At 39.6% G+C, this 16,178-nt stretch overlaps 1 protein-coding gene across 1 annotated transcript; it reads left to right on the top strand.

Annotated features, from left to right (window-relative positions):
* The first annotated feature begins 10,907 nt into the window (after positions 1 to 10,907).
* On the top strand, positions 10,908 to 12,376 carry HBB (hemoglobin, beta). Its single transcript, NM_001097648.1, has 3 exons — positions 10,908 to 10,993; positions 11,122 to 11,344; positions 12,248 to 12,376. Exons 1-3 carry the CDS (start codon positions 10,908 to 10,910, stop codon positions 12,374 to 12,376), a joined length of 438 nt encoding a protein of 145 aa, NP_001091117.1.
* The last annotated feature ends 3,802 nt before the right edge of the window (positions 12,377 to 16,178 follow it).

The following is a 16,178-nucleotide window of genomic DNA, read 5'->3' on the forward strand; positions in this document are numbered from 1 at the left end:
ACTCATCATAGCAAACACCCTTTTCCAACAACACAAGAGAAGACTCTACACATGGACATCACCAGATGGTCAACACCAAAATCAGATTGATTATATTCTTTGCATCCAAAGATGGAGAAGCTCTATACAGTCAACAAAAACAAGACCAGGAGCTGACTGTGGCTCAGATCATGACCTCCTTATTGCCAAATTCAGACTGAAATTGAAGAAAGTCGGGACAACTGCTAGACCATTCAGGTATGACCTCAATTAAATCCCTTATGATTATACAGTGGAAGTGAGAAATAGATTTAAGGGCCTAGATCAGATAGATAGAGTGCCTGATGAACTATGGAATGAGGTTCGTGACATTGTACAGGAGACAGGGATCAAGACCATCCCCATGGAAAAGAAATGCAAAAAAGCAAAATGGCTGTCTGGGGAGGCCTTACAAATAGCTGTGAAAAGAAGAGAAGTAAAAAGCAAAGGAGAAAAGGAAAGACATAAGCATCTGAATGCAGAGTTCCAAAGAATAGCAAGGAGAGATAAGAAAGCCTTCTTCAGTGATCAATGCAAAGAAATAGAGGAAAAGAACAGAATGGGAAAGACTAGAGATCTCTTCAAGAAAATTAGAGATACCAAGGGAACATTTCATGCAAAGATGGGCTCGATAAAGGACAGAAATTGTATGGACCTAACAGAAGCAGAAAATATTAAGAAAAGGTGGCAAGAATACACAGAAGAACGGTACACAAAAGATCTTCATGACCTGGATAATCATGATGGTGTGATTATTCATCTAGAGCCAGACATCCTGGAATATGAAGTCAAGTGGGCCTTAGAAAGCATCACTATGAATAAAGCTAGTGGAAGTGATGGAATTCCAGTTGAGCTATTTCAAATCCTGAAAGATGATGCTGTGAAAGTGCTGCACTCAATATGCCAGCAAATTTGGAAAACTCAGCAGTGACCACAAGACTGGAAAAGGTCAGTTTTCATTCCAATCCCAAAGAAAGGCAATGTCAAAGAATGCTCAAACTGCCGCACAATTGCACTCATCTCACATGCTAGTAAAGTAATGCTCAAAATTCTCCAAACCAGGCTTCAGCAATACATGAGCCGTGAACTCCCTGATATTCAAGCTGGTTTTAGAAAAGGCAGAGGAACCAGAGATCAAATCGCCAACATCTGCTGGATCATGGAAAAAGCAAGAGAGTTCCAGAAAAAACATCTATTTCTGCTTTATTGACTATGCCAAAGCCTTTGACTGTGTGGTTCACAATAAACTGTGGAAAATTCTGAAAGAGATGGGAATACAGACCACCTGACCTGCCTCTTGAGAAATCTGTATGCAGGTCAGGAAGCAACCGTTAGAACTGGACATGGAACAACAGAATGGTTCCAAATAGGGAAAGGAGTACGTCAAGGCTATATATTGTGACCCTGCTTATTTAGCTTCTATGCAGAGTACATCATGAGAAACGCTGGACTGGAAGAAACACAAGCTGGAATCAAGATTGCTGGGAGAAATATCAATAACCTCAGATATGCAGACGATGCCACCCTTATGGCAGAAAGTGAAGAGGAACTAAAAACCTCTTGATGAAAGTGAAAGAGGAGAGTGAAAAAGTTGCCTTAAAGCTCAACATTCAGAAAACGAAGATCATGGCATCTGGTCCCATTACTTCATGGGAAATAGATGGGGAAACAGTGGAAACAGTGTCAGACTTTATTTTGGGGGGCTCCAAAATCACTGCAGATGGTGACTGCAGCCATGAAATTAAAAGATGCTTACTCCTTGGAAGAAAAGTTATGACCAACCTAGATAGCATATTCAAAAGCAGAGACATTACTTTGCTGACTAAGGTCCGTCTAGTCAAGGCTATGGTTTTTTCAGCAGTCATGTATGGATGTGAGAGTTGGACTGTGAAGAAAGCTGAGCGGCAAAGAATTGATGCTTTTGAACTGTGGTGTTGGTGAAGACTCTTGAGAGTCCCTTGGACTGCAAGGAGATCCAACCAGTCCATTCTGAAGATCAGCCCTGGGATTTCTTTGGAAGGAATGATGCTAAAGCTGAAACTTCAGTACTTTGGCCACCTCATGCGAAGAGTTGACTCATTGGAAAAGACTCTGATGCTGGGAGGGATTGGGGGCAGGAGGAGAAGTGGATGACGGAGGATGAGATGGCTGGATGGTATCACTGACTCGATGGGCGTGAGTCTAAGTGAACTCCGGGTTGTTGGTGATGGACAGGGAGGCCTGGTGTGCTGCAATTCATGGGGTCGCAAAGAGTTGGACATGACTGAGGGACTGAACTGAAGTGAACAGTGAACAGTGTCAGATTTGTGACCTCCAGAGGAGACAATTTCAATCTGGGGCCAGAAAAGAGGCTTGATCACTCAGAGCTTTTGCGTGACAGAAATTTTATTACAGTGAAAAAGGGACAGAGAGAGCTTTTGAAATAGACATCAGAAGGGGAACTGGAGAGTGCCCTACTAGCTAGTCTTATCAAGACCTTATACACTTTTTCCACTGGTTACTAACAATAGAAAGGTCTTATCAAACCCTCTCTCACACCATACATTTTAAGATAACAGGATTAATCAGAAGGATCTTAAGAAGGAGAACGAGGTTCTCAAGCAAGATGCTTGTTATTATATAATCATTAGTACAAAGTTAAGGAAAAACATACCCTTGAGAAAGATGAATTGTTTTGTGAAGTGAAGTCACTCAGTCATGTCCGACTCTTTGTGACCCCATGGACTGTAGTTTACAAGGCTCTTCTCTCCATGGAATTTTCCAGGCAAGAGTACTGGAGTGGGTTGCCATTTCCTTCTCCAGGGGATTTTCCCCACCCAGGGATCAAACCTGGGTCTCCCACACTGCAGGCAGACACTTTAGCATCTGAGCTACCAGGTAAGCCATGGTAGAAGGTCAGCCTTATTCCTTGGACTGACTTTTTCAGCAATTAAAGTATATTTTGAGCCTAACTTTAAAATTAGGAAGTTTGTTGCCAAACAGAAATTTCTTAACACTTTGATGAGGTAAAAATAAGGATTAAAATGTTTATGAACGGCATTACTATGGCAAAACAGCATAGATAACCCTATACTGATCTGCAGGTCCTGAACACTGCACTGTCTGGTTCCCAAATTCCAGCTGTAAAAAAAGCAGCTCCACTCATTTCTCCAAGCAAATCTTAGGAGCAAACAAGTCCATGTAAGGCCTCTGTCTCTGGTGTAACTAAAATGGAGGAAAATGGACTATTGAAAGGGACCCTCTACTTTTTTAAACAAGACAAACGATGGGAGGTAGGAAAGCAGTATGTTTTAAAAGGACTTAAGTCTTCTAGGTTTCTGTTGGCTTCTCATGCTCTTCTTGTTTGGAAAGTAAGATCTAATCACTTGAGTTACATAAGAGGTTTGGTAAAGATCAATCAGTCTTTCTCTAAGAGACTTGGCCACTGATACTACATCCAGCACAAAGGAGAATACCTAAACCATGAATGTATCCTGCAGTGGCACCATCATTAAGAATAGGCTCGGAAACAGGACTTGATGCCACTTCCTTCTTTGTCCTTCATCTAGTAAATAGGCCTCTTTGTGTCTGTGTTAGTTGCTCAGTCAGTGTCCCACTCTTGGCAACCCCATGGAGTCCATCAGGTTTCTTTGTCCATGGGATTCTCCAGGCAAGAATACTGGAGTGGGTTGCCACTCCCTCCTCCAGGGGATCTTCCCAACCCAGGCATCGAAGCCAGGTTTCCTGCATTGCAGATAGATTCTTTACTGTCTGAGCCACCAAGGAAGTCCTTTACCCTTGCTTTAACCACCTAGGTTATGCATGGGCTTAAAGAGCTCTGGGTTTAAAGAGAGTTAGTCTTAAAGATTGTTGTCATAACAACTCAGAGTTTAAGAAAAAATGTCTTACGTGACTAAGACAAAGCAATCTAGAAAAAAAATTTGTCCTTTTCTCCTCCTTGAGAGCTCCAGACCCCTTGAGCACCCTGGATTCCTTATCAGTCTGCCTAAGAATTGACTCTGCAATTGGAAGACTTTATTTCCCTAGATTCTTCTATTTTTTACAATTTAACTTTTTAAGTCATTTTTCAGTTGCGATAGTGCTTCTGTTGTTTCTTATGTTCCTGTTTTCAGGCCACAAGGCATGTCGGATCTTAGCTCTCTGAACAGAAATAGAACCCTCACCCCCTGCATTACACTAAGCCGTAAACACTAGACTGTTGGGAAAGTCCCAGTATTTCCCCAGAATTTATCTTCTGAACTTGGGGAAATAATATCCACCTTCAATGGTATGGCTTCTGCCTAATAAAGAAGTTTCAGCTCAATTTCCTGATTCAGTTTACTAATTTTTTTTTCCCCCTCTAAGGATATGGGGAAGTCCCTAAGGGTCTATAGATAGGGAGCCTTTGTGTCTAATACAGAGAGAACAAGGGGAATGAGAAAAGGAAGGTACCTCACATAGTCAATAATGGATGAAGCGTCTGCCTCAAAGCATAAGAACTATTAAGAAGGCTTGAAATATACACAGGATAATGGCATTACAGGGGCTCATGGAAAACCTAGACAGAAACTTCAGGCTAATTCTGATCCATATCCACTAATTACTCAAGAAATAATGTGCTCAATCAGAGACATAATGATTGCTCAAGAAACCTTTATTAACGTTTCCTTTTTCCATACTTCCCTTGCGTGCACATTGTAGGCAATGGTGATACATTACATCAGCTGTTCCCAATCTAATGCATAATCTCCCTCTCCCATTTGCCCCCCAAATCCTCCAAAATTAACCCCAACCTCCCATTTCAGGTAAAGCTCAGTGCTCACATAACACTTGCTTGAATCTTTCGACACTGGCATCAGTGAAATTTCCAGTATTGCCTAAAGAAATCCTTCCAAACCCTCCCACTCCAAAATTTCACATTTCTTCTAGCATACTCACCCTGTGTGCTGTATAAGGGCTTCTGTCTTTTGTACTATCCTACATGATTACCATGTCTTATACATCAAATCCACCATAGACAGTAAGTGTACACTTATTAAATGAAATAATCAATGGATGAACAATCATTTCTTGTGTCAAAACTCTTGGGAGTAGAGGATGATCTTAAAAATAGGCTATCACACAGTGTTTCTTTGATGTTAGTGCTACAATATACAATGAAGAAGCACACAGGAAAGTAAATCACTGATTAGATGTTTGCTTTCTGATTATAGGTAGTACAATATCTTTAGAAAATTTTTAACTTTTAATTTTATATTGGAATATATCCAATTAAAACTGTTGTGATAGTATAAGTGCACAGCAAAGTGACTAAACCATATATATGTGTGTGTGTGTGTATATATATATATATATATATTTTTTTTTTTTTTTTCCATTCTCCCCCAAACTCCCTCCCATCCAGGCTGGCACATATCATTGATCAGACTTCCCTGTGCTATACAGTAAGACCTTGTTGGTTATCCATTTTAAAGATAGCAGTGTGTATATGTCCATCCCAAACTCCCTAACTATCCCTTGTGAAATTATTTTTGTCATATGTAAAATTGGAAGACTTCTAGAACCTTCTAACTTGCATGCATTTCTTTAAATCCATTTCATGCTCCTGTTGATTAAACTTAGGCTTGACTACCCGAAACAGAACATGTTGCTTCCTTCTATAAAATGTATTTTTAGAATAACTTTATCTTACTACCAGGTTATAGACAATACATTACAGTTCACTTTTTCACAAATATATTTTGAATTATCTGAAGGCAGATGAGCTTTTAAATATTTACTTGTTTTTTTCCCCATGTCATTATACATAGTAGGCACAGAGAATCCTTTACACCCCAACACTAGGTTTACAAACCACAGGGTCACATCATGGAAACAGAGACATCTCAGGAAAATGTTGGAAAGTTTCCTTTCACATTCTTGAGCACAGAAACGTCATCATAAAATTAGACATTAGGAGACAAAGAGATTTTCAAAAGATTTGAAAGAGTGTATGGGGAGACTGTGAGTTTCACAATCTCAAATGAGAAAACAAAGTACCCTTCTCCTTCTACATGTTCATAAAAGTTTTATGAATATCTGAAGAACTTACTGTACTCTCTTTTGTTCCTTCACCTTTGGAACTGGCCAATCAGTCTAGACAAGAAGTTGGGACTGCAAATCTCAATACTGGAGAATTCAGGAGAACATCATTGGGGTGGGACTTGGATCAAGTTCAAACAGTTGCTGTATTGCTGGTGTTGGTGTCTCCACGTTGGGAGTGAGGAGGTCAAGGGAAGTCATTCTTTGTTAAAGTGGAGCTTCTGTAAAAGTCTAAGAGTAAAATTAATTCCTGAATATTTTATTTTATTTGATAATTTACCCAATAGTTACTTCTAGTTCCTCCCTATCATGTTGCTTTATTGATCACGTTCAGTATGTGTTAATGCAAATGGGGTATGTGTGGAAGAAAGAAAGATGGAAAGAGACCAGAGGCAAGGAGAGAAGAACAGAGGCAGAGAGGGAGACACAGAGAGTCAGAGAGAGAGAAAGGGAGGGAAGAAGAGGAGAGGGGAGAGAGCGAGAAGTAAGTAATTTTGTACATAGATTTTCATAATCATTTTAAAATCAGCCAATTAAATGTCATGGGAATTTAGGATGCTATTCTAGATTTTCTATCTCTTAAGCCTCAGAGAAGTACTCTGAAAGTTGGCTTTGGGAATTAATGACTTATGTATCTGTCAAGGGTGCCCAGTCTGAAGCCATGATTCTGCCTTTCCAGACATACACTTTCAAATTTTACTTGAGATAAGACTGCATCTTTGTTCTTGATAAATCAAGACCATAGCCCGCTTTTGAGGTAAATAAAAGCTAATTCTGAAAGAATTAAAATCTGAGCCCAGTGGGGGAAATATTAATGTGGAATTGATAAGCAGACACTAACTGGTCTGTAATAATTAGGGTATATTTTATCAAAATTATGGCTCTATTGATTTTACTGTTTTTAGAAAGAAATTTGACCTTTTTAAACATGAATTAGACTACAACATTCCTAAACTATTCTGTTTATGACATCTATGAGTTCTGCTCTTCACAAAGCATTATTTGTTGTTGTTTTATTTTATTTTACTTTATTTTTGAAACAGTGCTAAAACTGAGGTAATTAAGATATTGCACATCTGGGGAAAAAGAGTAAATAACTGCTTTATCTTGTAATAAATGCTAATGGAAAATAACTGAAGAAAATATCTACTTTACCCAGAAAATATAGATTAGATCGCTGAAATATTCTACTTGGGTAATTAAAAATTGAACAGCAGAGCACGTACAAAAGAATTCTAGCTGAATGGAAATTTTTGAACCAAATGATGAAACCACACATCTCTGAATGAAATGTCATGATTCTCCTGAAGAAAGTCAATATTCATCCTCTTAATTATACTCAGAATAGGCTCATCCTGGTATAGAACATTAGGAATTAGGTCACCTTGCCAGACTGCAATAAAGGAAAAGAAAGAAAAAATGTCTCTCTCTCTGTGGACTTGTGTGAGTTTGTGCATGTGTATGTATGCTCAACAGGGCTTTAATCGAAGTAGAGCAGACATGCTGTGGATCCCTTCACAGAGTCCAAGAAAGCTCACGATGGTGAAGATGATAGTGGGCCTAAGAAGCATTCCAAAACTTTTTAGTGGTGGCCTGGATTTGCACTTTAGGCTCTGAACATAACCCCATTTATATAACTGTTCACTCTTCCTTATTTTTGCCTGAACTTTTGATGTCTAATAAAAACTTTCAGACTTGTCCCTGCAGAATTAGAAGGAAAAACCCATTTCACTCTTTAATCATACCAAGTAGCAAGTGTGAAAGACAGCAACAACTCTTGCTCTGAGACTTGCATGATGGTGGCTGCAGCAGCAATCAGTACAAAAGTGGGACTCATAGACCATGCATGGCAAAGGAAGACATAAAAAAGAAGACACAGTAGAATTTGTATATATTTATACATACACACACACATATGTATACTGGAGTATTACATATTACTCAGGTATAAAAAAGAATGAAATTTTTCCAGTTGCAACAACTTGGATGAACCTGTAGGATATTATGCTTGGTGAAATATCAGACAAAGAAAGACAAAATCTTGTATGTTGCAACTTTTACATGGAACACAAAAAGCAAAATAAACAAATTAATATAACAAAGCAGAAACAAACTCACAGGTATAGAGAACAAACTAGTATTTACCCATGGGGAGAGGGGAGGGTCACGATAGTGGTAGGGGATTAAGAAATACAAACTACTGTGTATAAAGTAGATTAGCAACAAGGATATATTGTACAGAACAGAAAACATAGTCAATAATTTATTGCAACTTTAAATGCGTATTGCTGCTGCTGCTCAGTCGCTTCAGTCATGTTGGACTCTTCGTGACCCCATGGACTGCAGCCCACCAGGCTCCTCCATCCATGGGATTTTCCAGGCAAGAGTACTGGAGTGTGGTGCCACTGCCTTCTCTGTAAATGGTGCACAGTCCTTAAAAATACTGAATCCCTATGCTGTGCACCTCAAACTAATATAATATTATAGATAAAATATTTAAAAATAATTAATTCAGAGCAAATGAATTAGGGAAATTATCTCTGAAGATTAAAAAAAAAAGAGATACAGGAAGTCTTTAAGTACATGCTAATTTCTGTCAGTCAAGACAGCAAAATTGTAGCCCTGACAATTTGGCTCCTTTACAAGGAAATATAGGAATAAATTATATTATTATTTAGTAAGTTCTGTGAGTTTTCCATAACACAAACATCCTAAAGAGAGATGTCCAAAGTTTCCCAGAAGAAGTCCTTTCACTCACTCACATATGCCTGACCTCTGATATCAGAGGTGTGAATTAGGGTGTTTAAAATAGTACAAATATAAAACAATGATAAAGCTAATGGAGATTTCAATTTAATAAATTGAAATGCAAAACCTAAAGGTCAAACCAAATGTAGCTTTTTGTTTTTAACATTGAAAATATTTGAAAGACTTCTTTTCCCAGAAGTCAACATGTGGAAATTTTTTTCTAAATATAGACCAATAGTTAGAGCCTCTTTGTTTGAGGGTTGCAGAAAAGAGTGTATATAAATTGAAAATGTTTAAATTCTATATTTTTTACCTCTATAATCTTTTGTGGGCATATAATTCTGCCCTAACTTCCAGACAGCCAGGCAAGAGCCAAGACTTTTCTACATGTCTGAAAATATCAGAATGAATTTGTACAAGTGCTTGAATGGGAATGGGCCAGGTCAAAGGGGTGAGGAATCTTCATTTACCTAGCAATGACGGAAAAAATATTTTGGAGGATGGAGTAACGAAAGCTGGATGTTTATGAATTTCTTTGTAACAACTAGAAATGCAGAAGTCCTTTCCTTCTAGTTCCCCTAAAAATATATTAGTTGGAGTTACAGAGACATAGAGCTGAAAGCAAGAGAGATTTTTTTGAACATATTTCGATAGTGATGGCAAAGGTGAGAGAGAGGTGATTCTAGACATCAAGTTGTCGGAATCAGGAGAAGGTTCTAAGGAGAGAGATCATGGAAAGTAAATATATATGCTCCTATCCTTACTGAAAGGAAGTAGAAATTGAATAAGAAGGGAAGATGCAGAAAGTAGAGATGGTAGAAAGTAGGAGAACCTCAGGGAACTCTGAAGTTCTGCTGAGCTCAGAAATGCTTGTTGCTTTTGCTGTTTTCATTGAATCTTCTGGTAGTAAGAAACAGACCTCTATACCTCAGAAGTTTTTTCTTGCCTAAGAAGGTAACAAGATTTATTATATGGGTGAGAGGAGAGGCAAAGAGAGAAGATATATGAGAAGCTGTAGGTAATGAAGAATAAATTTTAGTGAAAGAATGTATAAAGTATATAGAGAAAACAAAATTATGGATGAATAAAATAGAAGTAATTCTTAGGAACACAGTATTCTTAGAGGCTTAGAGGAAGAAAACAGATAATCTGCTTCAAGCTGGAATGTCTTTCCACAATTTTATCCCTCCTTTTAAATCATGGAGAAGCTTCTCTGTTCTTCCAGACACTTTCCCAGGTCAGTCCATGAGGAAACAAGTTATATGCCTCTACTAGTCTTTGAACACATTACCTCTCTCAGGGTTATTGAAACCTTGGGGTTATGATTGATTTTTCACTTATTTGTATTTCTTACTACATGGAGAGGTCTCTATGTTTTCACATACAGATTAATGGAGTAAGTATTTCACAGGATCTCTTAATCCATACTTATTCTATTTTTCTATCATTATTTATTTGGTCATAAATTAAATTTAAAAAAATTGAATGAGTAGATAAGCAAATGAATATTTGTTTTCATACCAGAACGATTAATCCCAAACAAGCAAACAAAAGAGATGCGTATTTAGAACAGGGGCAGAGGTTTTATCCGGGCTGTACTTGTAATTCTTTTGCATATTCTGAAGGCACAGGAGATGATCCATCCACATAGTCTTAAGTTGAATCATAGTAGAAAAATCCTTTCCATTTTCTGGAGCCCGGATTCTTCATTTATGTAATAAGAAAATTGAGGAGGTGGGTTCCAAGAGGTTACCTCGTTGTGACTCTAAAATCTCTACAAGCAAACTTGCTAAGGAAGATGATTTTAGTAGCAATGTGTATTGCTGGAATGACTGAGACCTTGAGATGCCCAGAAAGAGGGCTGACGGTCTCAAGTCAGTGCCAGGAAGACAGAGTAGAGGTATGGCTATCACCATTCAAGCCTCACCCTGTGGAACCACAACTTGGCACGAGCCAATCTGCTCACAGAAGCAGGGAGGGCAGGAGGCAGGGCTGGGCATAAAAGGAAGAGCCGGGCCAGCTGCCGCTTACACTTGCTTCTGACACAACTGTGTTCACTAGCAGCTACACAAACAGACACCATGCTGACTGCTGAGGAGAAGGCTGCCGTCACCGGCTTCTGGGGCAAGGTGAAAGTGGATGAAGTTGGTGCTGAAGCCCTGGGCAGGTAGGTATCCCACTTACAAGACAGGTTTAAGGAGAGTGAATGGCACCTAGGCATGTGAGGACAGAGCCGTCCCTGAGATTCTGAAAGCTGCTGACTTCCTCTGACCATGTGCTGTTTTCATCCCTTAGGCTGCTGGTTGTCTACCCCTGGACTCAGAGGTTCTTTGAGCACTTTGGGGACTTGTCCTCTGCTGATGCTGTTATGAACAACGCTAAGGTGAAGGCCCATGGCAAGAAGGTGCTAGACTCCTTTAGTAACGGCGTGCAGCATCTTGACGACCTCAAGGGCACCTTTGCTCAGCTGAGTGAGCTGCACTGTGATAAGCTGCACGTGGATCCTGAGAACTTCAGGGTGAGTTTGTGGAGTCCTCAGTGTTTTCCTTGTTCTTTTTATGGTCAAGCTCATGTTATGGGGAGAAGGCTGAATGACAGGACACAGTTTAGAATGGAGAAGAGGTATTCTGGTTAGAGTGCTAAGGACTCCTCAGAACCGTTTAGACTCTTTTAACCTCTTTGCTCACAACCATCATTTCCTCTGATTCATTCTTGTTCTCTGTTGTCTGCAATGTCCTCTTTTTAATTATACTTTTTATTTTGAGAGTTTAATTTGAAAAAAAAATTATTTTATCAACTTTAAAAATCGTATCTAATATTTTCCCCTTATCTGTTTCTTTCAAGGAATAAATGTTCTATTGCTTTTTAAAATGATTCAAAATAATTAAAATGATAACAAATTCTGGATTAAGTTAGAAAGAGAGAAACATTTCTAAATATATATTCAGGAAGATATAGGTAGATACACATCAGTAGTAACATCTTCACTTCAGTCATCCTTGTGCTTATATCCTACGGTCACAGCTTGGGATGAGACTGAAATACCCTGAATCTAACCTTGGAATTCTCTCATAGCTCAGTTGGTAAAGAGTCTGCCTGCAATGCAGGAGATCCCAGTTCGATTCCTGGGTCAGGAAGAATGGCTGGAGAAGGGATAGGCTACCCACTCCAGTATTCTTGTGCTTCCCTTGTGGCTCAGCTGGTAAAGAATCTGCCTGCAGTGTGGGAGACCTGGGTTCTTCTATCCATGGGTTGGGAAGATCCCCTGGAGAAGGGAAAGGCTACCCTCTCCAGTATTCTGGCCTGGAGAAATCCGTGGACTGTATAGTCCATAGGGTTGCAAAGAGTCAGACATGACTGAGCAACTTTCACTTTACTAACCTGCACTAACCCTGCCCTTGCTTAATGTCTTTCCACACAGCTCCTGGGCAACGTGCTGGTGGTTGTGCTGGCTCGCCACCATGGCAGTGAATTCACCCCGGTGCTGCAGGCTGAGTTTCAGAAGGTGGTGGCTGGTGTTGCCAATGCCCTGGCCCACAGATATCACTAAGCTCCCCTTCCTGATTTCCAGGGAAAGGTTTTTTCGTTCTCAGAGACCAAAAATTGAATATGGAAAAATTATGAAGCATTTTGAGCACCTGGCCTCTGCTTAATAAAGACACTTATTCTCATTGCACTGGTGTATTTAAATTATTTCACTGTCTCTTACTCAGATGGGCACTTGGGAGGGCAAAGCACTGAAGACATAAAGAAATAAAGGGCTAAGTTGGAACTTTGAGAAAATATATCAGTATCTTGGACCCAATGACAAGATGGTTGTAAACAGCTGATGTTATTGGAAAATATGCTCTGCTCCTTAGTCTTACTCTGCCTTAAAGAATTCAAGTTGCAGCTTGATTTGGTAGTTAGATCGTTGGTATATTTTATTTAAATAAATTATGTTATTTAGCCTTTCTTATAAATGTCTTCTCTCTAATTATCCAGAACATCACTTAGATCCATTAAGTTCTTCTGCCTAAAGACACCACTGTTTTAAGATTTTCTTTAAGCGTTTTACTGTCCCCATTGCTCTTCCTCCCCTACCTCTTTTTATCCTACTTTCCTCTATCATCTTATGAAGATCTACAAGAAGGACAGAACCTTCTGTGCTGGAGTCTGACAATGACATATGAATTTTGAGTAATCCTTGTTCCCTCTTGCATCCTAATTCTGAATCTCAGTTCAGTTCACTTCAGTGGCTCAGTTGTGTATGATATTTTGCAATCCCATGGACTGCAGCATGCCAGGCTTCCCTGTCCATCACCAACTCCTGGAGCTTGCTCAAATTCATGTCCATCAAGTTGGTGATGCCATTCAACCATTTCATCCTCTGTTGTCCCCTTCTCCTGCCTTCAATCTTTCCCAGCATCAAGGTCTTTTAAAATGAGTCAGTTCTTCACATCAGGTGGCCAAAGTACTGAAGCTTCAGCTTCAACATCAGTTCTTCCAATGACTATTCAGGACTGATATCCTTCAGGTTTGACTGGTTTGATCTCCTTGCACTCCAAGGGACTCTTGATAGTCTTCTCCAACATCACAGTTCAATAGTATCAATTCTTTGGCAGTCAGCTTTCTTTATGATACAACTCTCACATATGTACATGGCTACTGGAAGAATCATAGCTTTGACTAGATGGAACTTTGTTGGCTAAGCAATGTCTCCGCCTTTTAATAAACTGTCTATGTTGGTCATAGCTTTTCTTCCAAGGAGCAAGCGTCTTTTAACTTCATGGCTGCAGTCACCATCTTCAGTGACTTTGGGGCCCAGGAAAATAAAGTCCGTCACTATTTCCATTGCTTCCCCATCTCTTTGCAATCAGGTGACGGGACCGGATGCCATGGTCTTCATCTTTTGACTGTTGAGTTTTAAGCCAGCTTTTTCATTCTCTTCTTTCACTTTCATGAAGAGGCTCTTTAGTTCCTCTTTGCTTTCTGCCATAAGGGGTATGTCATCTGCATATCTGAGGTTATTGATATTTCTCCTGGCAATCTTGATTCCAGCTTATGCTTCATCCAGCCCTGTATTTCTCATGATGTACTCTGCATATAAGTTAAATATGCAAGCTTTGACTTATTCCTTTCCCAGTTCTGAATCTAGCTGGGGAGATTCTGAAACTAACACATCTAACAAGTGACTGTAAATGAGTGTGTTCAAGGTTTTTATGAGATCAGATGATGAAGCCCTTGGTATGAAAGGGGTGGTAAAGATAAGTAGTATAGACAATTGTCCAAAAGACAAGAAGACAAAAGTCAGAAAAGAAAAGGAGGATAGCATAGGCCAAATCACTGATGAATAATGTGTTTGTGTATTCTGAGAAATTCAGGTAAACAGGAAAGACAATGGAAAAAAAAAACTGCCTGAGATAGAATAGAATAGATAATATATTTTGGTGTACACTGTGGATGCATTCTTAAAGTTAAAAATTCACAAACAAGAATATACCATTTAGACATTACTCACGAGATGTTTGCACTTCTAATCAAAAAGTAAAGTAGAGTGGTTTAACAGTTTAGGACATCATTTTGAAATCAGACAGCCAAGACTGAAAAAAATTACTACTCTGACCTTGTGTTGTGAAGAATCAGCTACCCTTGTCAATTTGTATATATAATGTGTAAATAATGTCGTCTTTAAATGTTGTAGGGTAATGAAAAAAAAGGTCTCAACACAGTTCTCTACTTTGACATTTAACAAAAGTTAATGTCAGGTGAGAATTTGTAAAGAGTAAGTTGACTCATTTAACATCTCTTCCTAAATGCAAAAGGTCTCAGGCTGAAATGGCAACATTGAAGAGTAGGGAATTTTGGAGCCTTCTCTTTAATGGATCTTAACAACAAGGGAACCATGTTAGCAGCATCCATGTTTAAAAGAAAGTTGAATTGCCATGGACATCTAGAATCAACAAGTTAAAGAAAAGTCTCTCATTTTTAGGTCAAAGGTTTTAGGGGGTCAAATCAGAGATGAAACTGTGCTCTTCATTGTGTGTGGACTTCTCATTGCAGTGTCTCGTCTTGGTGGAGCACATGCTCGCGGGTGCGTGGGCTTCAGTAGTAGCAGTGTGTGGGCCCCAGTAGTCTGGTGCAGCCTCAGTAGCCAGGGAGCTCAGGTTTAGTTGCTTTGCAGCATGTGGAATATTCCCAGACCAGGGTCAAACCCATGTCCCTTCCTCTGGCAGACAAATTCTTATCTACTGTACACCAGGCAAATCCTAGGTCTTACGTTTTTAAAATTCCACATAATGTACATCCTCTTTGCAGGGTTCTCTGGTTATGGACTGAGATATGAGGATGAAAGAGGGGGGCATGAAACAGGAAGAGGAAAACATCATTAATGATTTTAGGGCACCCCCGACATCAGCTGACAAAGGGCCTGTGACATGCTGGGCAGATCTGACTGGGGATGACACCAGGGAACGCCCGACTTTAGGAACCATCTCAGGCCCATCTTGGTGCTGCTGCTCTCAGGGGAAAATGTCTTACCTTCTAGGCCTCTGATCAGCAGCCACGAAGTGCTGTCACTGTTCATGTCACTTTGGCTAAAATTTGGATGTGTGAACATGCTCCAGAGATATTTTCTGATTTTCCTACCTACCCATCTACCATCAACATTTTATTTTATCTATTTAATTTTGGCTGCCCTAGTCCTTCATTGATGCATATAGGCTTTCTCTAGTAGCAGCAAGCAAGGGCTACTTTCCAGTTGTGGTGCTTAGGCCTCTCACTGTGATTTCTCTGGCTGTGGAGCATGGACTCTAGGGTACACAGACTTCAGCAGCTGCGGTGCTCAGGCTCAGCAGTTGTGACCAACGGGTTTAATTGCTCAGTGACATGGAATCTTTCTGGACTTATCAGGGATTAAACTTGTATCCCCTACACTGACAGGTGTTTTTCTAATCACAGGACCACCAGGGAAGTACCACTATCCTCATTTAAAAGCAAGAATTCTGAGGCAGTTAGTGTGATGAATAAGGGAATTGACCAAACTCAACATAAAGACTCTTTTTGTCTGGCTTTCACATCCTTCCACACAGATACCCACGTTCAGAAATTAGCACATACAAGAGCATGTGCATTCATGCATGCTCATACACACACCAACAGCTCACAAATTCCACATCCTGTTAGAGAATCCACTTGGTGTTAAACATTTATTTACAGGTTAACTCCTTGCTACCACCTCCCTTGTGTAAGGCAATGTAATCTCCACCTGAATGCTTACTGTTGACTCCTAACTGATCATTCTACCGCTGCTCCTGACAGTGTCTTCCCAATATGGTAGTCAAAGCACACTGGTAAAAACGCAAATTGTGTAT

The sequence above is a fragment of the Ovis aries genome, chromosome 15 (genome assembly GCF_016772045.2).
Source record: "Ovis aries strain OAR_USU_Benz2616 breed Rambouillet chromosome 15, ARS-UI_Ramb_v3.0, whole genome shotgun sequence".
In the NCBI taxonomy this organism is placed as follows: domain Eukaryota; kingdom Metazoa; phylum Chordata; class Mammalia; order Artiodactyla; family Bovidae; genus Ovis; species Ovis aries.

Bases quoted from the DNA above. Each gene is read 5' to 3' on its own strand.
- HBB (NM_001097648.1), top strand. From the start codon at position 10,908: ATGCTGACTGCTGAGGAGAAGGCTGCCGTCACCGGCTTCTGGGGCAAG. The intron at 10,994-11,121 runs GTAGGTATCCCA...TTCATCCCTTAG, and splicing joins GGTGCTGAAGCCCTGGGCAG to GCTGCTGGTTGTCTACCCCT. The intron at 11,345-12,247 runs GTGAGTTTGTGG...CTTTCCACACAG, and splicing joins TGGATCCTGAGAACTTCAGG to CTCCTGGGCAACGTGCTGGT.